We start from the raw sequence: 20,730 nt of genomic DNA on the forward strand, positions 1-20,730 counted from the left end.
AGAAATGTATATTTGTGAATGTTGAGATGTTATATTGGTTTCACTGGTAAAAATAAATAATTGAAATGGGTATATATTTGTTTTTTGTTAAGTTGCCTAATAATTATGCACAGTAATAGTCACCTGCACACACAGATATCCCCCTAAAATAGCTATAACTAACAACAAACTAAAAACTACTTCCAAAAATATTCAGCTTTGATATTAATGAGTTTTTTGGGTTCATTGAGAACATGGTTGTTGTTCAATAATAAAATTAATCCTCAAAAATACAACTTGCCTAATAATTCTGCACTCCCTGTACATTAGTCCTTTAGCCAACTGTAGCACATTGCTGGCTCATGCTTAATTTACAGTCCACCAGAATACTGAGATCCTTTCAGAATACTACTGCCAGTACCTATCTATCTGATTTTTTAAGGACAGAAGCTTACATGCCCTGCAAAGAACTGCATTTTGTTGGGTAGGACTCAAGTATATCAAGAGTCTTTTGAACCTTGAGCCTATCAACTAACTAAGGAGTTAACAATCCTACGCATCGTTGTGTTGCCAGAAAACCTGATCAGCACTTCTATCTCATCTAAATAATTCATTAAAAAGATGAAGAACAAATGGGGGCCAGGATGGAACCCTGAGATACCCTACTGAATATATTCCTCATAATAAATACCGCCAGGAACATCAACTCTAATATACACATCTTGCTGGTGACACAAAGATGTATCAGAGTTGACGTTGTGAAGGCAAGCAAAATTCTGGGATGCATCACTAGAAGGATCATCAGCAGGAAAAAGCAGGTACTAATCCCACTATATCTTTAGTCAGACCCCATTTGGAGACTCCACTTAAAAAAAGATGAGATTGAGCGAGTCCAGAGATGGGCAACAAGAGCGGTGCAAGCTCCGAGGGGCAAGATGCGTCAGGAGCGATTGGAGGAACTGAGTCTGGAGGACAGAAGGGACAGAGGGACGTGATTGATACCTGGAAATATATGAAAGGGGTGAATAACGTTCTAGAAGGTTCCAGTATTTTCAATATATGAGTACTTAAGAGACAGGTATGAGAGAGTTTAAGCTCTGATGCACCATTAATAACAAAAAATCACCCTCCCTCAATAGGTAAATGAAGTGAGATATGTTTTCTCAAGCAGTATTTCTCATGATGTTATTTATTTTTCTGCACTGCTAACCATTAGTAAAATCAGGAAAAGCATAGGACCTGTTAAGCCAGGTCAGGTTCCCACCTGAATGCCATCAGGAACAAGGTAAAACATGGGAAAGAGAGAAGAATAATATTCCACAATCAGGTGCATCAACAGAGAAGGCTTAAGTGGCCCACTGACTAGAGGAGATGGCAAGGTGCTTAATTTCTACCATGCACCTGTCTTTTCCATAAGGAAAAGTGACCTGACTTGTAAAAAGCTACAGCAAGAGGAGCAGAAGAGAAACACAGATTAAAATAGGCAAGTGATTGGTGAGAGAGCACCAAGTTGCTTTGAATGCTGAACCAAGTATCCTGAACCAGATGGATTGTATCTCAGGATGTTAAAAGAATTGGTAGATGTTACCTCTGAGCAACTGACTGAAATCTTTAAGAAATTCTGGAGTACAGGGAAAGCATCAGAAAACTGGAGAAGCGTCAACATTGTTCCAATATTTTTTTTAAAGGGTAAAAGTTGACCCAGGAACTACAGACTAATCGGCTTGACCACAATACATGAGAATTCCTAGAAATGATAATCAAGCAGTGTGTTTGCAAGGCTTTAGAAACAAACAGGTGATTACCGAAAGCCAACACAGATTAAAAACAAGCCATGTTTTTAATATTCCTGATTTCTATTAGCCTTGGGAATTAATATTACCCTATCAGGAAAGTTTCAATAAATGGCACTTGATTTATTGCTTTCTTTGACAATGACCCGAGATTATGATCCAAGGGAATGGTGTGGATGTACTTTACTTAGATTTTAGTAAGGCACTTATAAAATAGACCATAGCCTCCTTATTGATAAACTGGAACAATGGACTGCAGCTGGCTGAACTGGGAAGAGCGCTCAATCAATCAATTCAATTTATTGCAGCTGTAAACCAGTACTGATCATAAAATAAAATTTAAGACAGAATTAAAACAAGAATAGAATGGAATGGTATGGAATTGAAGCTGGGAGGGACACCCCCCCAACCTATACCAGCTCAGACAAGTGCTAACATCCATAAGATCCATAATACATCCTATATTAAATATGTAAACATTACAATTATATTAAATATAACATCTAAAATTACAACAAACTAATATTAGCAATAGCTACTATACTGCTTCACAGTGCTTTACAGCCCTCTCTACGCGGTTTACAGAGGCAGCCTGTTGCTCCTAACAATCTGAGTCCTCATTTTACCTTGGAAGGATGTAAAGCTTAGTCAACCTTGAGCTGGTCAGGATCAAACTCCTGAGAGTGAGCTGAATTAGCCTGCAATACTATATTCTAACTACTGCACCACCACCTAAAACTATTAGTATTAACAGGGTAACATATCGAAAATTTAAATGCATTATACTGGTATTTACAAAGAATGCATTGAGGGACATTGGCTCATCAGGGTCCGACAGATCTGTACTGCTGCACATATCTACATGTGGTATCTTGTTACAGCACATGTATGAGCAGCATTTGGACACAGGTTGAATCTGGGCAATAAAATAAGTACGAATCTGGTTCGGATATCCTCGTAAAAGGAGCAACAAAGAATATGTTCAGAAGTTTCCACCTATCCAGAATCACAGGAATAAAACCTTTCAGCTAACGGTCCTTTTTTACATTTACCATCCAATGCTGCAGAGGGAAGAGCATGGCATTGGGCAAGAGAGAAAGTTTTCCAACGGCTGCCTACGGTAGCTGGCAGCAGAGACCAATTTAGCCGTTAGGTCCTGGGGAGAGGAAGGCTAGATCTGCTTGCCTCTTTGTATCCTTTATCTCTGCTTTAGGCTCTTTTCCTCCTGATTACATCCCATCTTAAGAACTGAGGGAGGAGAGGAGAGGAAGAGAGAGGAGCCGAGATTCCAAAGATTAGATCAGGAGTCTTCAAACTCGGCCCTTTTATGACTTGTGGACTTCAACTCCCAGAATTCCTTAGCCAGCATGCCCGGCTGAGGAATTCTGGGAGTTGAAGTCCACAAGTCATAAAAGGGCCACGTTTGAAGACCCCTGGATTAGATCAACAGCCTGGGCTCGTGTGGACTGGAAAGGCTCCCGAGGAATTCAGGATGGCAAACCCCGAGGCCAGCAGCGGAGCTTTAGCCAATGGCTTAGGGAAGGCGGGCCGCTCTGGCTCCACTTTTGCTAGGCCTGGCTCCCCTCCTACACGAGCCCCGAGGCCCGCAGGGGAGCTGGGAGAACGAAAGGCCGGCGCCAGCAGCGGCGTTTCCACGGCGGGCCGCTCCCGGGTCCTTAAAACTCCCCGCTTCTTCTCTCTTACGGCCGCCAACGCTGCACCACGTGAGACTGGAGGGGGGAGGGGAGAGACCCTCCCCACCCACGAAGCGCCCCGCCGGAGCCGGGAGGGCGAGCGCCGAGCCGGGCCGGGCCCCACCTTGTCGGAGTCGAGGTCCGGGTCGGCCTGGCAGAGGCGGAAGAGGAAGCTGCGGGGGTCCCTGCAGAGCGTCTGCCGGGTGGTGAGGAAGCAGGTGCCGCCCACGTTCAGCCGGACCCACTTGCCGGGCAGCGCCGCCGGAGGGCCCCCGCTCGACGGGGCGGCGGCGGCGGCCCTGGAAGGGCTGCGGCGGCGGAAGGGCGGCGCGGGAGGCCGGCCCAGGCTCAGCCCGCCCGCCGGCAGCTCGCAGGGAGCGCCCGTCGCCATCCTGGCCCGGCCCCGGCAGCCGCGAGCGCGCGTGCGCAGGGCCCCCACGGAGGAAGGGGCGGGGCGGGCGCTCGCCTGGCTTCCGGTCCCGCTGGAGAGGCGGGTCTTCCGGCCGCCGCCCGGTCCCGCCCTCGGCCGGAAGCGCCGCTCCCCCCGCCCCCAAACAGCCCCCGGGACCCTCGTGAGGGCGGCTGCTCAGAGCCCCGGAGCTGCTCTCGGGGAGGCCTGGGCTTCCCTCCGCTCCGAGGGCCTGAGGAGGCCTCTGAATGGGCGCGGCCCTCGCCACGGACGGAGTCACGGAAAGAACGGACGCGTTACTGCTGACCAGTCTCTTTCCTAGAACTGGACGCGCTAGTCTAGGTGCCGTCTGAAGAGTACGCGATAGGAGCGGTTAGTTTCCTCCTTGTGAGGTTCTTTGCAACCGCCTGTTCCACTTCTGAGTCCTCGTATTCAATTTTTTTTGCATGGACCGCTGCCTAGTAGGTGTCCCCCATCTTGTATCTTTTTGCTTTTCACACTCAAATGCAATTGATCAGTTACGTTCTATCACGATGATTCATGGCAGCCGTATAGATAAACCTGCAAATTATTGTCGATGTTGAAACAAGGGGAGGAAAGAAAGACGAGCCGCATGGCACCCCGCGTGGTAGAGACTGCTGACCAGGCCTCCCTCGTTGTCATCACCCATTGGAACCAGCCCTGGAGGAAGGAGAAGTAGCACAACACAGTACCAACAATCCTGATGAAAAATGAGACTGGTTTTAAAACAATCTGTGGAGCTGATGATATTGTGATGGCTGAAAATGCGTATGTTCAGCAAGTCATAGTAATGAAAATCAAGGACACGGTGACAGGTGGCACAAAGTTTAAATATAAAGACCAAACGGGTACAGGGTACAGCAGTGAGACTTAGAATTGATAATGAAGCCACTGAAGCAATGGACAACTTTTGCTTTGTAGAATAGGCTACCAAAAGTGAAAGAGCCAGCAGTCAAGAAATCACTCCAGATTAGCACTTGATAAGTAGCGCTGAAGATCTTGGAAAAGTTACTCAGATGTTGTGATATTTCTACAACTGTGCAAATGAGAATCGTAAAGGCAATGATCTTTCCTGTGATCACATTCAATGGAAGTGAAAGTTGGACTTTGAAGAAACAATATTTTTGGAAATTTCTAGACAGATAGAAACAGTACTTTGAAATAAAAAGTATTAATAATTTTGAACTCTAGTATTGAAAAAGAGTATTGACATTACCATGGACAGCCAAGAAAATAAGTAGAAAAAAATCCAGAGGTTTCAATCAAGGTACAAATAATCAAATTAGTATATTTTTGAAACACTGCGACAGCCCAGTTACCTTGAGTATTTTATAATATTAGGACAGGTGAACTGTAGGAGAAGAACAATGGATGCACTGTTGGAAAGCCTGAAGGATGGGTACATCATCTATATGGTTGGTGAGCATCAACACTAATGTGTGCACACTGTTAAGTCTTCCTTCTTTAGCACTGTATGTAGGCTGATCTTCCAATCTTTTGGCCATTATTTTTTCCAGAGTTGCTGCCATTCTTGCTTTCTGTATTTTTCTAAATACTCCCAACAATTCCTGTATCTTTCCAATTTAATAACAACTAGAATTCTGATTTAATTCATCTTCTAGTACTGGAGTGTTTTCTAAATAGGGAATATCTTATAAATATTTTGGATGTCGATATCTCTACTGTACAGATTTTCAATATATTCCATCTACCTCTCTATTTTCTTGGAATAACTTATTGTCCGTTGGGTGTTCTTTTGCATACCAATTTGAAGTTGGGAGATCTTTTGGAAGACTCATGTTCTTCCATGTTTATTTCCATCTTCAGTGTCTTTATGGATGTCATTGCAATACTGCTTCTTAATTCTTTCCAACAGCCATCTGAAATTGTTAAGTTCCTTCCTGAGATCTTTGTCTTTCTTGGCTTTGGCTTTTCTTATTTTCTTGCTAATTTCATCATTTGTTCTCACATCCAGATTGCTTTTTCTTTTGTTTCTTATTCTTTGATAGTAACCAAAGTAGCAACATGACAGTGGGGGAGGGTTCTTTATAGATGTACTTTTTGCTAACCAATTAACAAATGTATGTGGGAAACACACTACAATACTAATGGGGGACTTTAATTACCCTGATATCAACTGGAAGACTTAATTCTGCATCAAGAGAGAGATCAAACAGGTTCCTGACCAACCTAGCTGACAACTTTGTTGTCCAAAAGGTAGAGGAGGGGACTAGAGAGAGAGCCATGTTGGATTTAATTCTTATTAACACAGAAGAAGTGATAGAGGGAGTTGAAATTACAGGAAACTTGGATGAGAGTGACCATGTCATATTGGAATTCAACATAATGCAAACACAAGCAATAAAACATAATCATACCAGAGTCTTAGATTTTAAAAGAGCAGATTTTAATAAACTCAGCTTGAGAAAGATTCCTTGGATGGAAATCCTAAAGGAGAAAACAACCCAAGAAGCTTGGGAAACTGAAAAATATGATTATAAAAGCCCAGTCCAGTACAATACCACAGAAAAAGAAATCCAAGAAGAAACCAGCATGGTTGCACAAATATCTCTCTGATAAACTGAAAGACAAAAAGCATAAGAACAAAAAAAATGGAAAGAGGGACACATAACTAAGGCAGAATATTAGCAGATAGCCAGAATCTGCAAAGATGAAGTCAGGAAATAAACAAAGACTTACAACAAAAGTCAAAGATGATAATAAAGTTTATGTCAATAAATAAGAAAAAAGTAAAAGAAACAGTTTGTCCACTAAAGCAGGGGTCCCCAACCTGTGGGCCATGGCCCACTACTGGGGCACAGCCTGTTGGCCACCAGGCTGCATAAGTGGCTGGCTGGTGTGCATGTCTGCGCACACACACAGCCCCACTCACACGAGTGTCGTGGGCATTCATGGTCCCATGCGCAAATGCTTGTATCACCGTGAGCAATGCGGGTACTCATGGCCCCACTCAAGCAACGGATATTATAGCTCAACCTACCAAAAACAACTAAAAGACAGTATCAAGTTGGGGTTAAGGTTAGATAGATCCCTATCGGGACATTGCCATTCTGGTGGAGGGGGGGGACCTTGGGGGTTTTCTGTGATGCATCCAATTTACTTTGTTCCTCTTTTGCTTTGATGTATCTTCTTGGGAAATGGGAGGGGGGAGGGATGTTCCTGGGACCATCTGCTTTGTCTCATCCCTGGAGAACCAAGGTCGCAGCACCCGAGAACAGCTTCTTATCACCTTCCCAGCTTGGAGTTCTCACAACACCTTTGCACCTCTGGATTGGCTTCTCTATGAACTGGGCAGTTGGGATGGATTTGGACAATGGGGTTTAACTTAGCGTTTCCGTGTGGGATCCTGCCTGTTTTCTCTGCAATCACTATCTCTCAATAAAAGATCCTTTTGAAATGTTGCCTGCTTCAAGAGTTCAACTTTCTTGGAATAGCTGAGGCGAGACCTTACATTAGGCTGCCGAGCTTCCAACGGACAAACTCTTCAAAGAAATGTGCGGCATTGTTTACCTTAAAAGTCTTTATTAGAGCAACATAACATCGGCAATACTTGGTTAAAGCCGAAATCTGGATTCCCCTCCCCTGACCACAATAATATTAAAGCATAGTTCCCGCCTTTAGTTAACCGTCATAAATTACATTCTCCAATTAGTTTGAAAGGTAGGTTTTCCCTCCTTAGCTTAAACTGCCAGTTCTTATCGCCTCTTATTACATACAACCTTGAAAATGCTCTGCTGTTATTATGTCTAACTAATCCCCCATGCAAATTCTTCCTTCCCCCTCACATCTTCATCTAATTTTACCTCTAAAAGTGATACACAAGTAGAAATGTTAGCAGTGTTGACATAGGCAGGATCTGCAAAATGATCGACCTGGAGTGCCACCAGCCCTATTGTGGAACCGTGCACATGATGTCTAACCAGGGCAGTGAGCATGAAGAAGCTGACTGTTGGGGGGAGATTTACACCAAAACTCACCCCGACACAAATTTCGCTGGATGGACAGAGGAAGCTGCCGTCCTCAAAGCCGAGATGGTCCATTGACGAGGGGAAGAAGGAGAACTGGGAAAGAAGGTCCAAAGGAGTCACCCTCGCCTGCTGCAGCTGACAGCAAGATGGAAGCACTGTATGATGACAGCAAACCTGAGGAAGAACTGGATTACGCCAACTGCCTCATGAAATGAGCAATGCGCTTCATGATGGAAGTTTTCCAGAGCTGGAAAATGCAAGAAGCCATAGCTCACATGGAAAGAGATGACAGCACGAGGAAGCGGAGAATTCCTGACCCCGGAGACAGCTGCTGGCACTGCCGAATCCACAGAGAGGGTGACAACCACACCAGCCAGTGCTCCCTGAAAGGACCCTGGTGATGCGACTGTCCAGAGAGTCAGTGGACGGGGACCCCATCAGCAGGAGTGGAAAACACCCTCTTGATGGAGACCCCCAGCAATTGGGGTTTTTTCTTGCCCACATGCAAGAATACAGGTGAGACATCCCCACTGAAGGGGCTAGGCTAGGGTCAGGGTCATCACCCTGGCCCTGGAGGGGGGTGTTCTGAACCAGCCCTCTTCTATCAAACCCCTATTCAAAAGAAGAGACTGGAGAGCGTCCAAGGCTAAAAGGCTTCTGCCAAGATTTAATTACGCAGTTAACAAAAACACTAGAGCTTGTCTTCTCAAGCGGAAAAGTTGCTTTCAGCAACCAGCCCCTCCCCAAACACTCCTTTTATAGAGAGCTCAGGGCGTGGTCTCCCTGTGCCTCCTCCCGAGGAGTCCCATAGCCTTTGTTTGTTCCTGCTCGACTGCCTCCTGCGTCGGGCGTCCTTGAACAGGGCCAGCTGTGGGTCATCATCCTCCGCACTCTCGGGCTCACGCAGCTGAGAAGAGGTCCCCGGCTGAGGACTCTGCAAAGCCTCCAAACCATCATCAGCCGGTTCGTCTCCCTCCTCCCCCTCATCTGAGTCCTCCGATACATCGGACCCGGCTGTCGGACCCACAGGCTGGCCCTGAGTCACAACACTATCCCGCACCGCAGGGCCCTTCCCCCGGGTCTGCCGATCCGGATGCGGTCGGGATGGGAACTGTTCGTGAAACGCAGTCACCAACGCAGGGGCATGAACGGCGGTCGCGTCTTCCCATGTGAAGTCCTCCGGCCCGTACCCTTTCCACTCGATCAGGTACTGGAAGCGACCTTTCAGCCAGCGGGAATCCCTGATGCTGGCGACCTCGTACTCGGGGGTGCTGCCTCCATCACGAGTTCCTGATGGGGGAGGTTCTGCTTGGCGAAGTGGACAGGCCGGTTGTTCGGGGACCAACAAGGACCGATGGAAGACGGGGTGCACGCGCAGGGAACGTGGCAGAGTTAAACGATAGGCGACCGGATTGATGACGGCCTCGACTGGGAACGGTCCAAGGTAACGGTGGTCCAGCTTCCTCGCCGGCCGAGTGGATGGTAGGTTCCTGGTGGACAGCCAGACCCGATCCCCCACCGATAGTGGAGGCGTATCCCTTCTCGACCGATCGGCGAACCTCTTGTAGTCGGCCTTGGCCTTCTCCAGCTGCCGTCGCACCAACCGATGGATCGCCTGTAACTCCGCCATGAATTCGTTCGCTGCCGGCTCCGGTGAGTCCACGGGAGAAAGGGGGAAAAACCTGGGGTGATAACCCACGTTGGCCAAGAACGGTGTCATCTGCGTGGAGGTGTGTTGCGAGTTATTAAAGGCAAACTCGGCTATGGCCAAATAGTCTACCCAATTGTCCTGCTGCAGGTTAACATAGCAGCGCAGATACTGCTCTAAGATGCCGATGACCTTCTCGGTACCCCCGTCGGTCTGAGGATGATGCGCGGACGAGAGGCAAACCTTAATGTCCAACGCCCGCATCAACTCCTGCCAAAAGCGGGCTGTAAACTGGGCCCCCCTATCGGAGACGACCCTATCGGGAAGGCCGTGCAGCCGGAACACCTGTTGGATGAACATGCGACTAGTGGCGCGAGCTGACGGTAAGCCGCGACAGGGGATGAAGTGCGCCATCTTGGTCAACATGTCCACCACCACAAACACTGTCGTGAAGCCGGAGGATGGGGGTAGATCCGTCAGAAAGTCCATGGACACAGCCCCCCAGGGTCTCTTGGGCGTTGGCAAAGGCTGCAGTAAACCAGGCGGGGCCCCTGTCGCTGACTTGGCCTGCCTGCATGGGACGCAGGAGGTGACATAAGACTGGACATCGTGTCGGACTCGGGGCCACCAGAAAGTACGGGAGACCAGGTTCAGAGTCTTGAACAGGCCAAAATGCCCCGCAGCCGGGTTATCATGACATTGGCTGAGGACGAGTCCCCTGAGTGGCCCTCCTGGAACATAGAGCCGGTCACGATAATACAGGAGTCCATCCGCGACCGACCAAGGCGAATCTGGCCCCACCTCTTCCTTCCGCTGAGCCACCCACGCCTCCTGCTGCTGCGCCTCCCGGATCCGAGCCCGTATATCCACCGGCTCCCGCACCGCAGCAAAAGACTCGACGGGGATCACTGTCCTGGGCGGAAGCTTGTCTTCCACTCGGGTGTACTCGGGCTTCCTGGACAGAGCATCCGCTCTCTGGTTGTGCCCGCTTGGTATGTACCGCACCCGGAAGTCAAACCTCGCAAAGAAGAGGGACCACCGGATCTGGCGTTGATTCAAATTCCGAGCGGTCTGCAGGCTTTCCAGATTCTTGTGGTCCGTCCGGACCTCGATCTGATGCCGCGCCCCCTCCAGATGATGCCTCCAAGCCTCGAACGCCGCCTTGATGGCCAGCAGCTCCTTCTCCCAGATGGTATAGTTGCGCTCCGAGGGGTTCAATTTCCGAGAGTGATACGCGCAAGGGAAAAGGGTACCGCTGGGCGTCGTTGCCTGGAGTAACACGGCCCCAATGGCAATGTCGGAGGCGTCCGCCTCCACGACAAATGGCCGTTGCGGGTCGGGATGTTTCAAGATGGGCTCCTTCATGAAGGCGTCCTTCAAAGCCTGGAACGCCTGTTGTTCGGGGGCGTTCCACTGGAACCGAGTCTTCTTCTGCAGGAGCCGGGTGAGGGGGGCTGTCAAGGCAGCAAAGCCAGGGATGAATGTCCGATAGTAGTTGGCAAATCCAAGGAGTCGCTGAACGTCCTTCACGCGACGCGGGGGTTGCCAACTCTGCAACGACTCGACTTTACTCGGCTCCATGGCGATGCCCTCAGGAGAAATGCGGTGACCCAGGAAATCGATGGTCACCTGGTAGAACTGGCACTTCTCCAACTTGGCAAACAGCCGATGTTCCCGGAGGCGCTGCAGGACCTGACGGAGGTGCTGATGATGCGCTTCACGCGACGGGGAGTAAATCAGGATGTCGTCCAGGTAAATCACGACAAACTGGTCCAACAGATCCCGAAAGATATCGTTCATAAAATGCTGAAACACAGCGGGGGCGTTGGTCAGGCCAAACGGCATCACCGTGTACTCGAAATGTCCATAGCGAGTACCAAACGCCGTCTTCCACTCATCACCCGGCCGAACCCTGACGAGGTTGTAAGCTCCACGCAGGTCCAGTTTCGTGAAGATCTTAGCCTCCCGGAGTCGGTCCAAGAGCTCGGGGATGAGGGGCAGCGGGTAGCGGTTACGCACCGTGATGGCGTTGAGTTTCCGGTAGTCACAGCAAAGCCGTAACTCGCCCGACTTCTTTTTGACGAAAAGCACGGGCGCAGACACTGGCGAGGACGAGGGCCAGATGAAACCGCGAGCCAAATTCTTTGTCAGGAAGTCCCGCAATGCAGCCAACTCGGGCTCCGACATGGAGTACAAACGCCCCACTGGGAGAGGCGCATCAGGGACTAGGTCAATGGAGCAGTCGTAGGGCCTGTGCGGGGGTAATTGGTCCGCCTCTGACTTGCTGAACACGTCAGCAAAGTCGGACAGTTCGGGAGGCAAGGAAACCCCTGGGGAACCCTCCACCTGGCCGGCACAGATATGGCGGGTGTGGTCCACGCACTGCAAACTTGGGAAGGTGACCAAGTTCTGAGACCAATAGATCTGTGGATCATGCGCCCGGAGCCACGCCAGTCCCAAGACCACGGGGAAGTGCAGATCCGAAGTGACGTAGAACTGGATGGCCTCCACATGGGTACTGATGGCCATACACACGGGTTGCGTGGCGGCCGTAATTGGCCCGGACAGGAGCACTCGACCATCGATGGTCTCCACAAGCATGGGCGGATCCACTGGACACTGGGGAACAGCCCATTTGGCCACGAAGGCCGAGTCCATAAAGTTAGTGGTAGCCCCAGAGTCAATTAAGGCATGGACCGGAATCCCCTCTGGCTTGCCAGGAAGGATCAGTCGTGCCTCCAAAATCAAATGCCGTGGAGGTTCACAGGCACCGTCGGAACGGCGTCGCTCGGCGTGGTCGTTGTGGGTCGCCCGATCTTTCACACCGTCTAGATCGGGCTCGGGCCGTTTCCCGATAGCAAAGCAGGGGACTTTCTCGGGGCAGGCTTGGTCACTGACGCCCGCTGACGCTTCTTCGGGCAAGAAGCAGCCAAATGTCCAGGGTCCCCACAGTAAAAACACAACCCCTCTGATCGTCGTCTGTCCATTTCCGTCACCGATAGACGGGACCTGGCGGCACCCAGCTCCATTGGCTCCTCCCTCTGGACTGGGGGCTCACGCACAACAGGGGCGGCAGGGGTCTGTGGGGTGGCACGGCGACTCTTACGCTGCTGCAGCCGGGCATCGATCCGCAGACAAAGATGGATCAGCCCATTCAGGTCTGAGGGAATGTCCACGCGGGCCAGCTCATCCAACATCTCCGACAAGCCATCCTGGAAGGCATCCACGAGCGCAGCCTCATTCCAGGCGGAATCCTGGCTAAGCAGCCGGAAATCGCTGATGTAGGCCTGTAGGGGGCGCTGACCCTGCCTCAAAGCTTTCAGGCGTCGGGTGGCAGTCTGCGCCTTAATTGGGTCCTCATACATGAGGCGCATATGGTCACAAAACCCCCCAAAGTTATCCAACAAAGGGCTAGGCTGTGCCAACAGAGGCGTGCCCCAACGAGCTGCATCTCCCGACAGAAGGCTCAACACGAATTCCACCTTATCTCGGTCAGTGGGGAAATCAGCCGCCCTCACGCTGATAAAAAGCTGGCATTGTCCCAGGAAGGCAGGAAACAGTTCTGGATTACCAGCAAATTTATCCGGCATAGCTATCTGACATTTCCTCCTGGGTGGGGGGGCAGCATGTACCTGAGCCTGCAGTTGTGCCACCTGAGTGGCCAGCAAGGTGAGTTGCTGGTTGAGCTGGGCATTCTCGGCAAGAAGCTGCTCCATCGTAGTAATAAGGGGTGGGTGGCTGAAAGCAAACTGTTCTGAACCAGCCCTCTTCTATCAAACCCCTATTCAAAAGAAGAGACTGGAGAGCGTCCAAGGCTAAAAGGCTTCTGCCAAGATTTAATTACGCAGTTAACAAAAACACTAGAGCTTGTCTTCTCAAGCGGAAAAGTTGCTTTCAGCAACCAGCCCCTCCCCAAACACTCCTTTTATAGAGAGCTCAGGGCGTGGTCTCCCTGTGCCTCCTCCCGAGGAGTCCCATAGCCTTTCTTTGTTTGTTCCTGCTCGACTGCCTCCTGCGTCGGGCGTCCTTGAACAGGGCCAGCTGTGGGTCATCATCCTCCGCACTCTCGGGCTCACGCAGCTGAGAAGAGGTCCCCGGCTGAGGACTCTGCAAAGCCTCCAAACCATCATCAGCCGGTTCGTCTCCCTCCTCCCCCTCATCTGAGTCCTCCGATACATCGGACCCGGCTGTCGGACCCACAGGCTGGCCCTGAGTCACAACAGGGGGCGCCGCTCGATAGATGATGACCCTTCACAACACTAAAGCTCTGAAACATTAAGCACTTCATGACAGCACTGAGACGGAGGTTTGCAGACCTAGCTGACCGGAAAGCTAGAGATCACATCCAAACTGTGAGGCAGGGCCGTCGACCAGTCTATATAAAGGGGTTTTAGTGTATCTTGACATACTAATCTACACTGAAACAAAAGCTGAACATGTGAAATTGGTCAGAGCGGTTCTATATAAACTGCGCTGCCAAACTGTATGCTAAGCTTTTGAAGTGCAAATTCCATAAGGAAACGATTGCTCCTTGGTGGAGCAGTGGGCTAATGCCTCCTTAAGTAACACCAGCTGCCTGCAATTAGTGCAGGTTCGAGTCCCACCAGGCTCAAGGTTGACTCAGCCTTCCATCCTTCCGAGGTAGGTAAAATGAGGACCCAGATTGTTGGGGGCAATTAAGCTGACTTTGTAATAATGCCGCTTGGGGTGTGTGTGAAAGCCCTAATAAGCAGGCATATACATAGAATGAAGGCTACTGCTAAGCTTGTAAGCCGCCCTGAGTCTTCGGAGAAGGGCGGGATATAAATGGAATTAAAATAAAAATAAATAAAAAATACTTGAGCTACCGGATCTCCTAAAAGGGGGTGGAGATGGTCCTGGAGAAGGTGGTGGCTGTATTAGAATGGGTGCCGCCTCGTATCAGGAAGTAGCTGCAAAGTTTCCAGGGCTTCACAAATTTTTACAGGCAATTCATCCCCCCACCCTTCGCACAAATTGCCCTCTCCATCACTAACTTGCTGAAAACAAAAGGGGTGGACAAACCGAAACCTATCCAGCCACTAAAATGGACCATGGAATGTCAAGCCGCATTTGAAAAGTTAAAAAGACATATTTTTTCCTGCTGAACCAGTGCTAAGGCATCCAGACCCTGGAAAGTCCTTTGTTATTCAGGCTGATCCCAGCGATGTAACGGTGGGAGCCATGCTGCTCTAGGAAAACGAGAAAGGCCAACTAGCCGTGTGCTTGCACATTGAAAAAACGGACAGAAACCAGGCAACGTTGGGCGGTGTGGGAAACAGAGGCCTATGCTGTTAGGTGGGCCCTCCTCATCTGGTGACATTTCCTGGAAGGAAATAAAATCCCTTTTCAGGTCTGGACTGACCACAAAAACTTAGAAGCTCTAAAAACTCCAAGGAAATTGTCCCCCAAGCAGGTACAGTGGGCACAGCACTTTCAACGTTTTCATTTCACTTGTCCAAAATGGTATAGGGTTTCCTGCCTGAGCAGGATTGAGTTAGATGACCTTGAAGGTCCCTTCCAATTATTATTATTATTATTATTATTATTATTATTATTATTATTATTATTATTATTATTAGTAGTAGTAGTAGTAGTAGTAGTAGTAGTAGTAGCAGCAGCAGCAGCAGCAGTACAGTGTCATGAAATTCAATGCCACCCTACCTGCTGGCCTGCCTGTCAACAGGTGGACAGATTTCTGAAGGTGACATCACTACTCTTCCTTCAGTCAGATCTCAGCATTCTCCATTTCTGTATGTTTACCCACCATCATCTTAATACAGACAGACCTGGCTTTAACCACCAGCATTGATTTGAGGTCAGGAGCCCCACTGATCCAGCCACCAAGTTGCCAGGCAGAGGCAGCCAAAATGAAAAGACTGTCAAAAGATTGGAGGCCATTAAACTGGAATGCCCCACTTTCTGTGACTATTCTCTTTTGCTTATTGGACTGGACCTAACAAGCGGAGTGGACACCCCTCCTTCCCCCCCCCACCCCGGGATTGCCTGCTTGATGGAATTCTGACTCTCAGAATGGTGAAGCCTAACTAATGATTCTATGAGCCAGTACAACTGGATTTTTTCTTCTTCTTTGGGTTGAAAAATGTAGTTTGGAGCAAAGCAGGGTGATGCACAAAATATTATGTGCAAAATACAGCTCAGAGTTTTCAAACTGCTCTTGTAACCTGAGGTTTGTGTGATGGGGATTCAGAAAAGAGCAAAAGAGAGTTCCCTCAAATACAATTGATGGCATCAGAGATATGGCAAAAAGGGCGGGTCTTGACAGCTGATATTCAAAAGCTTCTGCTTCCCTCCTCACAGTGTTTGTTCTCATGACAACTCATTGTGAGTCTGAGAGGGCAAGGGTTCCAGGAATGCTCAGGCTCCACAGGCTGAAATGGTTGAAAAACCTGGCATTCCCCTCTGATGGTGTCGAACTTGAGGTTTTCCGCTGACACTAAATACCGATAGATTCAAGACGGATGAACTGTATGGGCAGAGGTTTTGATTGTAACACTAAGTTTCAATGATCTAAGAAGAGACTGGAGGGATTCACGAGGGAGAGCCTTCTGGTTACTGATGTCTTTTTATTACCTCTTCATGGCAATATTTCTTAAGTACTGGATGCTGGGAAGGGTGGCATGCGCCTTTCCAGGCACATCCCATTAGCCAGCAGGTGACACCGAAACGACATCTACATGGCTGGATTCCGCACAGCCCTCCCTGAATCGTCTTTATTAATGATGTGGAAGATAGAAAGCTCACTTACAGTATAAGATTTGAGAACAACACGTAACTGGGAGAAGATGGAAATAAAATTCAAAATCATTTTAACAGATTAGACAAACATACTGAAATTCAACAGAGACAAATGTAAACGTACATAGGGTAGGGAATATTTGGTTTGATAACTGTATTTATGAATAAAGCTTTTGCAATACTTTGATCGCAAACCGACTGTTAGCAGAGTGGTCTGGCTGCATAAGGCAGGTATATTCCCTAAATTGTGAGAAGTATTAAATCCACTGTATTCTGCTTTGGTCGAACACCACCTTAAATATTGTGTCCAGCTCACAGTTCGAGAAGGTTTCCAAGGAACTGGAAATTTCACAGAATTCCACGTAATATTATTTTCAACCAATTTTTCTAGCCTGTCTTTTGAGAGAGATTCAGTGGTGCTTAAAAGTTTTTGAACCTTTTTGGATTTTCAGCATTTCTGCATAAATATGACCTAAAACTGATCATGCCAAACAAATCTTCCTTGACAAAGTGACTAAATTAGTGGACCAGCAAAATATGGAGGACATAGTATACTTGGATTTCAGTAAGGCATTTGACAAAATAGACCACAACCTACTTAGTAAGCTAGAAAAAAAAGTGGCGTAGATAGCATCAGCACCAGATAAATTCATAACTGGCTGACAAACCGCAATCAATATAGTAGTCCTTAATGGAACTACATCTATATGGAGGGAAGTAGAGTACCCCAAGGTTTATATCTTCATAAACAATTTAGATGAGGGAACAGAAGGGAAACTCATCAAATTTGCAGACAACACAAAGTTTGCAGGAATAGCCAACACACCAGAAGATAGGCTCAAGATCCAGAAGGACAGACTTGAACACTGGGCCCTATCTAACAAAATGGAATTCAATGGTGAGAAAAGCAAGGTTTTATAGTTAGGAAAGAAAAACCAAATGTACTTGTATACAAACAGGGATGGACCAGAAGACTTTCAACTCTGGTATTCTGCTATCATCTGTTCCATGAAGAGTTCCCAAAAGTAGATAAAGAGAACTGTTAAACAGGCGAGTCAAAACATAAAACTTGTTCATTTATTTGAGGAAAATGATCCAAAGCTGTGTGATAAAAGTATGTGAACCTCTAAGATTATCAATTCATTGGAAGGGGAAGTTAGAGTTAGGTAATTCAGTCAATGGCATGTTAATGAGGTGTGAGTTTGAGAATAATAGAATTTTGGGTATTCACTATTAAAGTCTGATCTTTGGAACACAGGGATGTGGGAGTGTATCATGGCTTGAACAAAGATTTTTGATGACATCTGGCAGCCAGACCATGATTGAAAACACACGAAAGTTATGACGAAAGGATGGATACAGCAGAGGGAAATGAATGCCTTGGAGTCGCCACGTCCAAGTCTTGACTTTAATCCTCTGGAAAAGTTGGGGAAGGAAGGCAGTTCATGTGAGGAAACTCACAACGTCCCTGAGGCGAAGCTGTTGAGCAAAAGTGCAGGGCTCATTGGCACTTACAGGTAGTCCTCAAGTTATGACCATTTTTTCAAAGTTGCACTGGGCTGAACAAGAGTACTTCCAAGTTCTCAAAGTTCCAACCATTGCAGCACCCTGGTCACAAGATTGCTCTCTGTGTGCCAGCTTCACAATTAAATCACCGTGGTCACCGTCCCACTTAACAATTACTGACATTCCCTGCTGGCTTTCGGACATCAGAGGTTGTGATAATAATAATAATAATAATAATAATAATAATAATAATAATAATAATAATAATAATAATAATAATAATAATTTTATTTATATACCGCCCTTCTCCCGAAGGACTCAGGGCAGTGAACAGGGCAGACATATAAAAAATACAAAAATACAAAAGTTTTAAAAAATTAAACATATGCCCAAGCTAAAAACAGCAAATACATATATTAAAAATGACAATAAAAAACCCAACCCATCCCCCATCAGGCCAAGCTGGCTTGTTCAAATAAATGTGTCTTCAGATCGCGACGGAAGGAGCGAAGGTCGGGGGGCCATCCGGAGCTCGACCGGTAAGCGGTTCCAAAGGTCTGGCGCGCCCACAGAGAACGCCCTCCCCCTGGGGGCCACCAGTCGACATTCTTTGACCGGTGGCACCCTGAGGAGGCCCTCTCTGTGGGAGCGTACAGGGCGGAGGGAAGTTGATGCCGGCAGCAGGTGCTCCCTAAGGTACTCCGGACCCATGCCATGTAGGGCCTTAAACACCATTACCAGTACCTTGAATCACGAGGTCCTTCCTCAACAAGGCCTTACAATAATAATAAAGTTGGAAGGGACCTTGGAGGTCATCTAGTTCCCTCCCCCCTGCTCAGGCAGGAAACCCTATACCATTTCAGACAAATGGCTGTCCAGTTCTTAAAAACTTCCAGCGTTGGAGCATTCACCGCTTCTGGAGGCAGGTTGTTCCACTGGTTAATTGTTCTGTCAGGAAGTTTCTCCTTAGTTCTAGGCTTCTCTCCTCAACTAGTTTCCATCCGTTGCTTCTTGTCCTGCCTTCAGGAGCTATGGAGAATAGCTTTGACTCCCCTTCTTTGTGGCAGCCCCTGAGATATTGGAACACTGCTATCATGTCCTTCTCTTCATTAAACTACACATACCCAATCCCAGCAGCCGTTCCTTATATGTTTTAGCCTCCAGACCTCTAATCATATTTGTTGCTCTTCTCTGTACTCTTTCCAGTCTCAACATCTTTTTTACATCGTGGTGACGAAAACTGGATTCAGTATTCCAAGTGTGGCCTTACCAAGGCCTTGTAAAGTGGTATTAATACTTCACGAGATCTTGATTCTATCCCTGTTAATGCAGCCTAGCACTGTGTTGGCTTCTTTGGCAGCTGCAGCACATTAATGACAGCAACCTGAATTGCTGAAATTCCATTGCTACGAGACGTGTTCATGGGACATTGCATGCTTAGCGACGGAGTTCCATTTTCAATTGTCATTATAATCTGAGGACTATAGTTGCAGTTACTGCTGCCTAAAGGGAACCCACACGTTACTGAATGCAAAGGTTCACATACTTTGCCACAACAAATATGTAGTTTGGGTGCATTTTCCTCAATAAATCACTGAACAAGTATAACGTTTTTTACTAATTTGTTTAATTGGGTTCTCAACTAGTTTTAGGACTTATATGGAAAACAGATCACTTTTTTAGGTCATATTTATGCAGAAACATTGACAATTCAGAAGAATTTACAAACTTTTAAGCAACACTGTACAGTTGTAAATGTTTTGTATGTTTGAAATACAATAAAGATTACTTTTTTACTTCTCCTTTGAAACAAAATTGATTTTTGAAGAGATTACCGGAGAGTGGGAAATTTCAGTTCTTTTCTGGACTTCCAACAGCCTAATAGGGACCAGTTGCAGGACTGGGTCAGACCTTTTTAATATGCCATAGCCTGGCAGAATCTGGAGGTAGGGAGCCACTTTCAACATATTCCCAAGTAGTAACCGACCATCCCACCTTCTTGTTCTTTACTCTCCTCATCCTCTTCAGGGCTCATGCTTCTGTTAGTACTGTACACGTTGCAAAATGCTTGGATCTTATGCTGGCTCAGCACCTCTGTACTATTTCAGTTAAATAACCTGGATTTGTTCCTGCTTCTTTCCTGCCCAAATGCCTCTTCTTTAAATGAATCCACCTATACTAAGTCGTGCAACCTTAAAGTAGCTGAGCTATTCTGCTCCTCAGATCTGTGCAGAAAATTGGGGGGGGGGAGAAACGGGTATTTTTTTATCAAAAGAAACAAGTGCTTTGCATACAACGAGGACCAAATCACATCTTCTAAATAAATTTTTGAAGTACGCCGGCATTAATTTTCATAATTTCCTTCACCATCTACAAGACTGTCCAACCTGCAATTTTGTTTCAAATCTGTTCCGAAGTGGTATAGTAGTGAACTGAATTCTACCCTAAAACCTGTCCAACGTTTCTGGTTTCTTCAGTGACTGAAATAAAGAAATGAAAACAATCAGTAATGTGCAAATCCCTTACTGATACAGGCTAACACACACACACACACACACACACACACACACACACACACCCCAATTCCATCATGCAATAGAATAACACAAAAGAAACTCAACGTTATGCTCCCTAAATCCGTACCTGGTTTAGGGTTTTAGTAGGATCTCGTTCAGGCTACGTGTATCTCACTGCTTGACCCGGGAGAGCAAAATAAGGGTTTTCTCCTTGCCCAGAGTATTTCTACAGTAGAACAGCCCCAAACCCAGAACCTCCTGACTTTACCATGGCAAGCCTCCGTGTGGGCTCCTGCCAGAAGAGGCCACTTCTGTGCTACACAAGAAGTATGGCGTTAAAATCTTATAGTCCCCTCATCTGTTGGATTAGAAAAAGCCAAAGCTGCGCTCGCTCGCTC

General features: G+C 47.5%; 1 protein-coding gene across 1 annotated transcript in view; it reads right to left on the minus strand.

The window, feature by feature from the left end:
- Nucleotides 1-20,730, minus strand: part of PDPK1 (3-phosphoinositide dependent protein kinase 1) — a 94,365-nt gene that overhangs the window by 16,760 nt on the left and 56,875 nt on the right. The window contains 4 exon segments of the mRNA XM_083372404.1: nt 3,591-4,048; nt 6,790-6,893; nt 7,895-7,978; nt 8,080-8,132. Coding sequence (XP_083228530.1) covers nt 3,591-4,048; nt 6,790-6,893; nt 7,895-7,978; nt 8,080-8,132 — 699 coding nt within the window.

This window comes from Vipera ursinii (assembly GCF_947247035.1).
Source record: "Vipera ursinii genome assembly, chromosome: 13".
Classification (NCBI taxonomy): Eukaryota; Metazoa; Chordata; class Lepidosauria; order Squamata; family Viperidae; genus Vipera; species Vipera ursinii.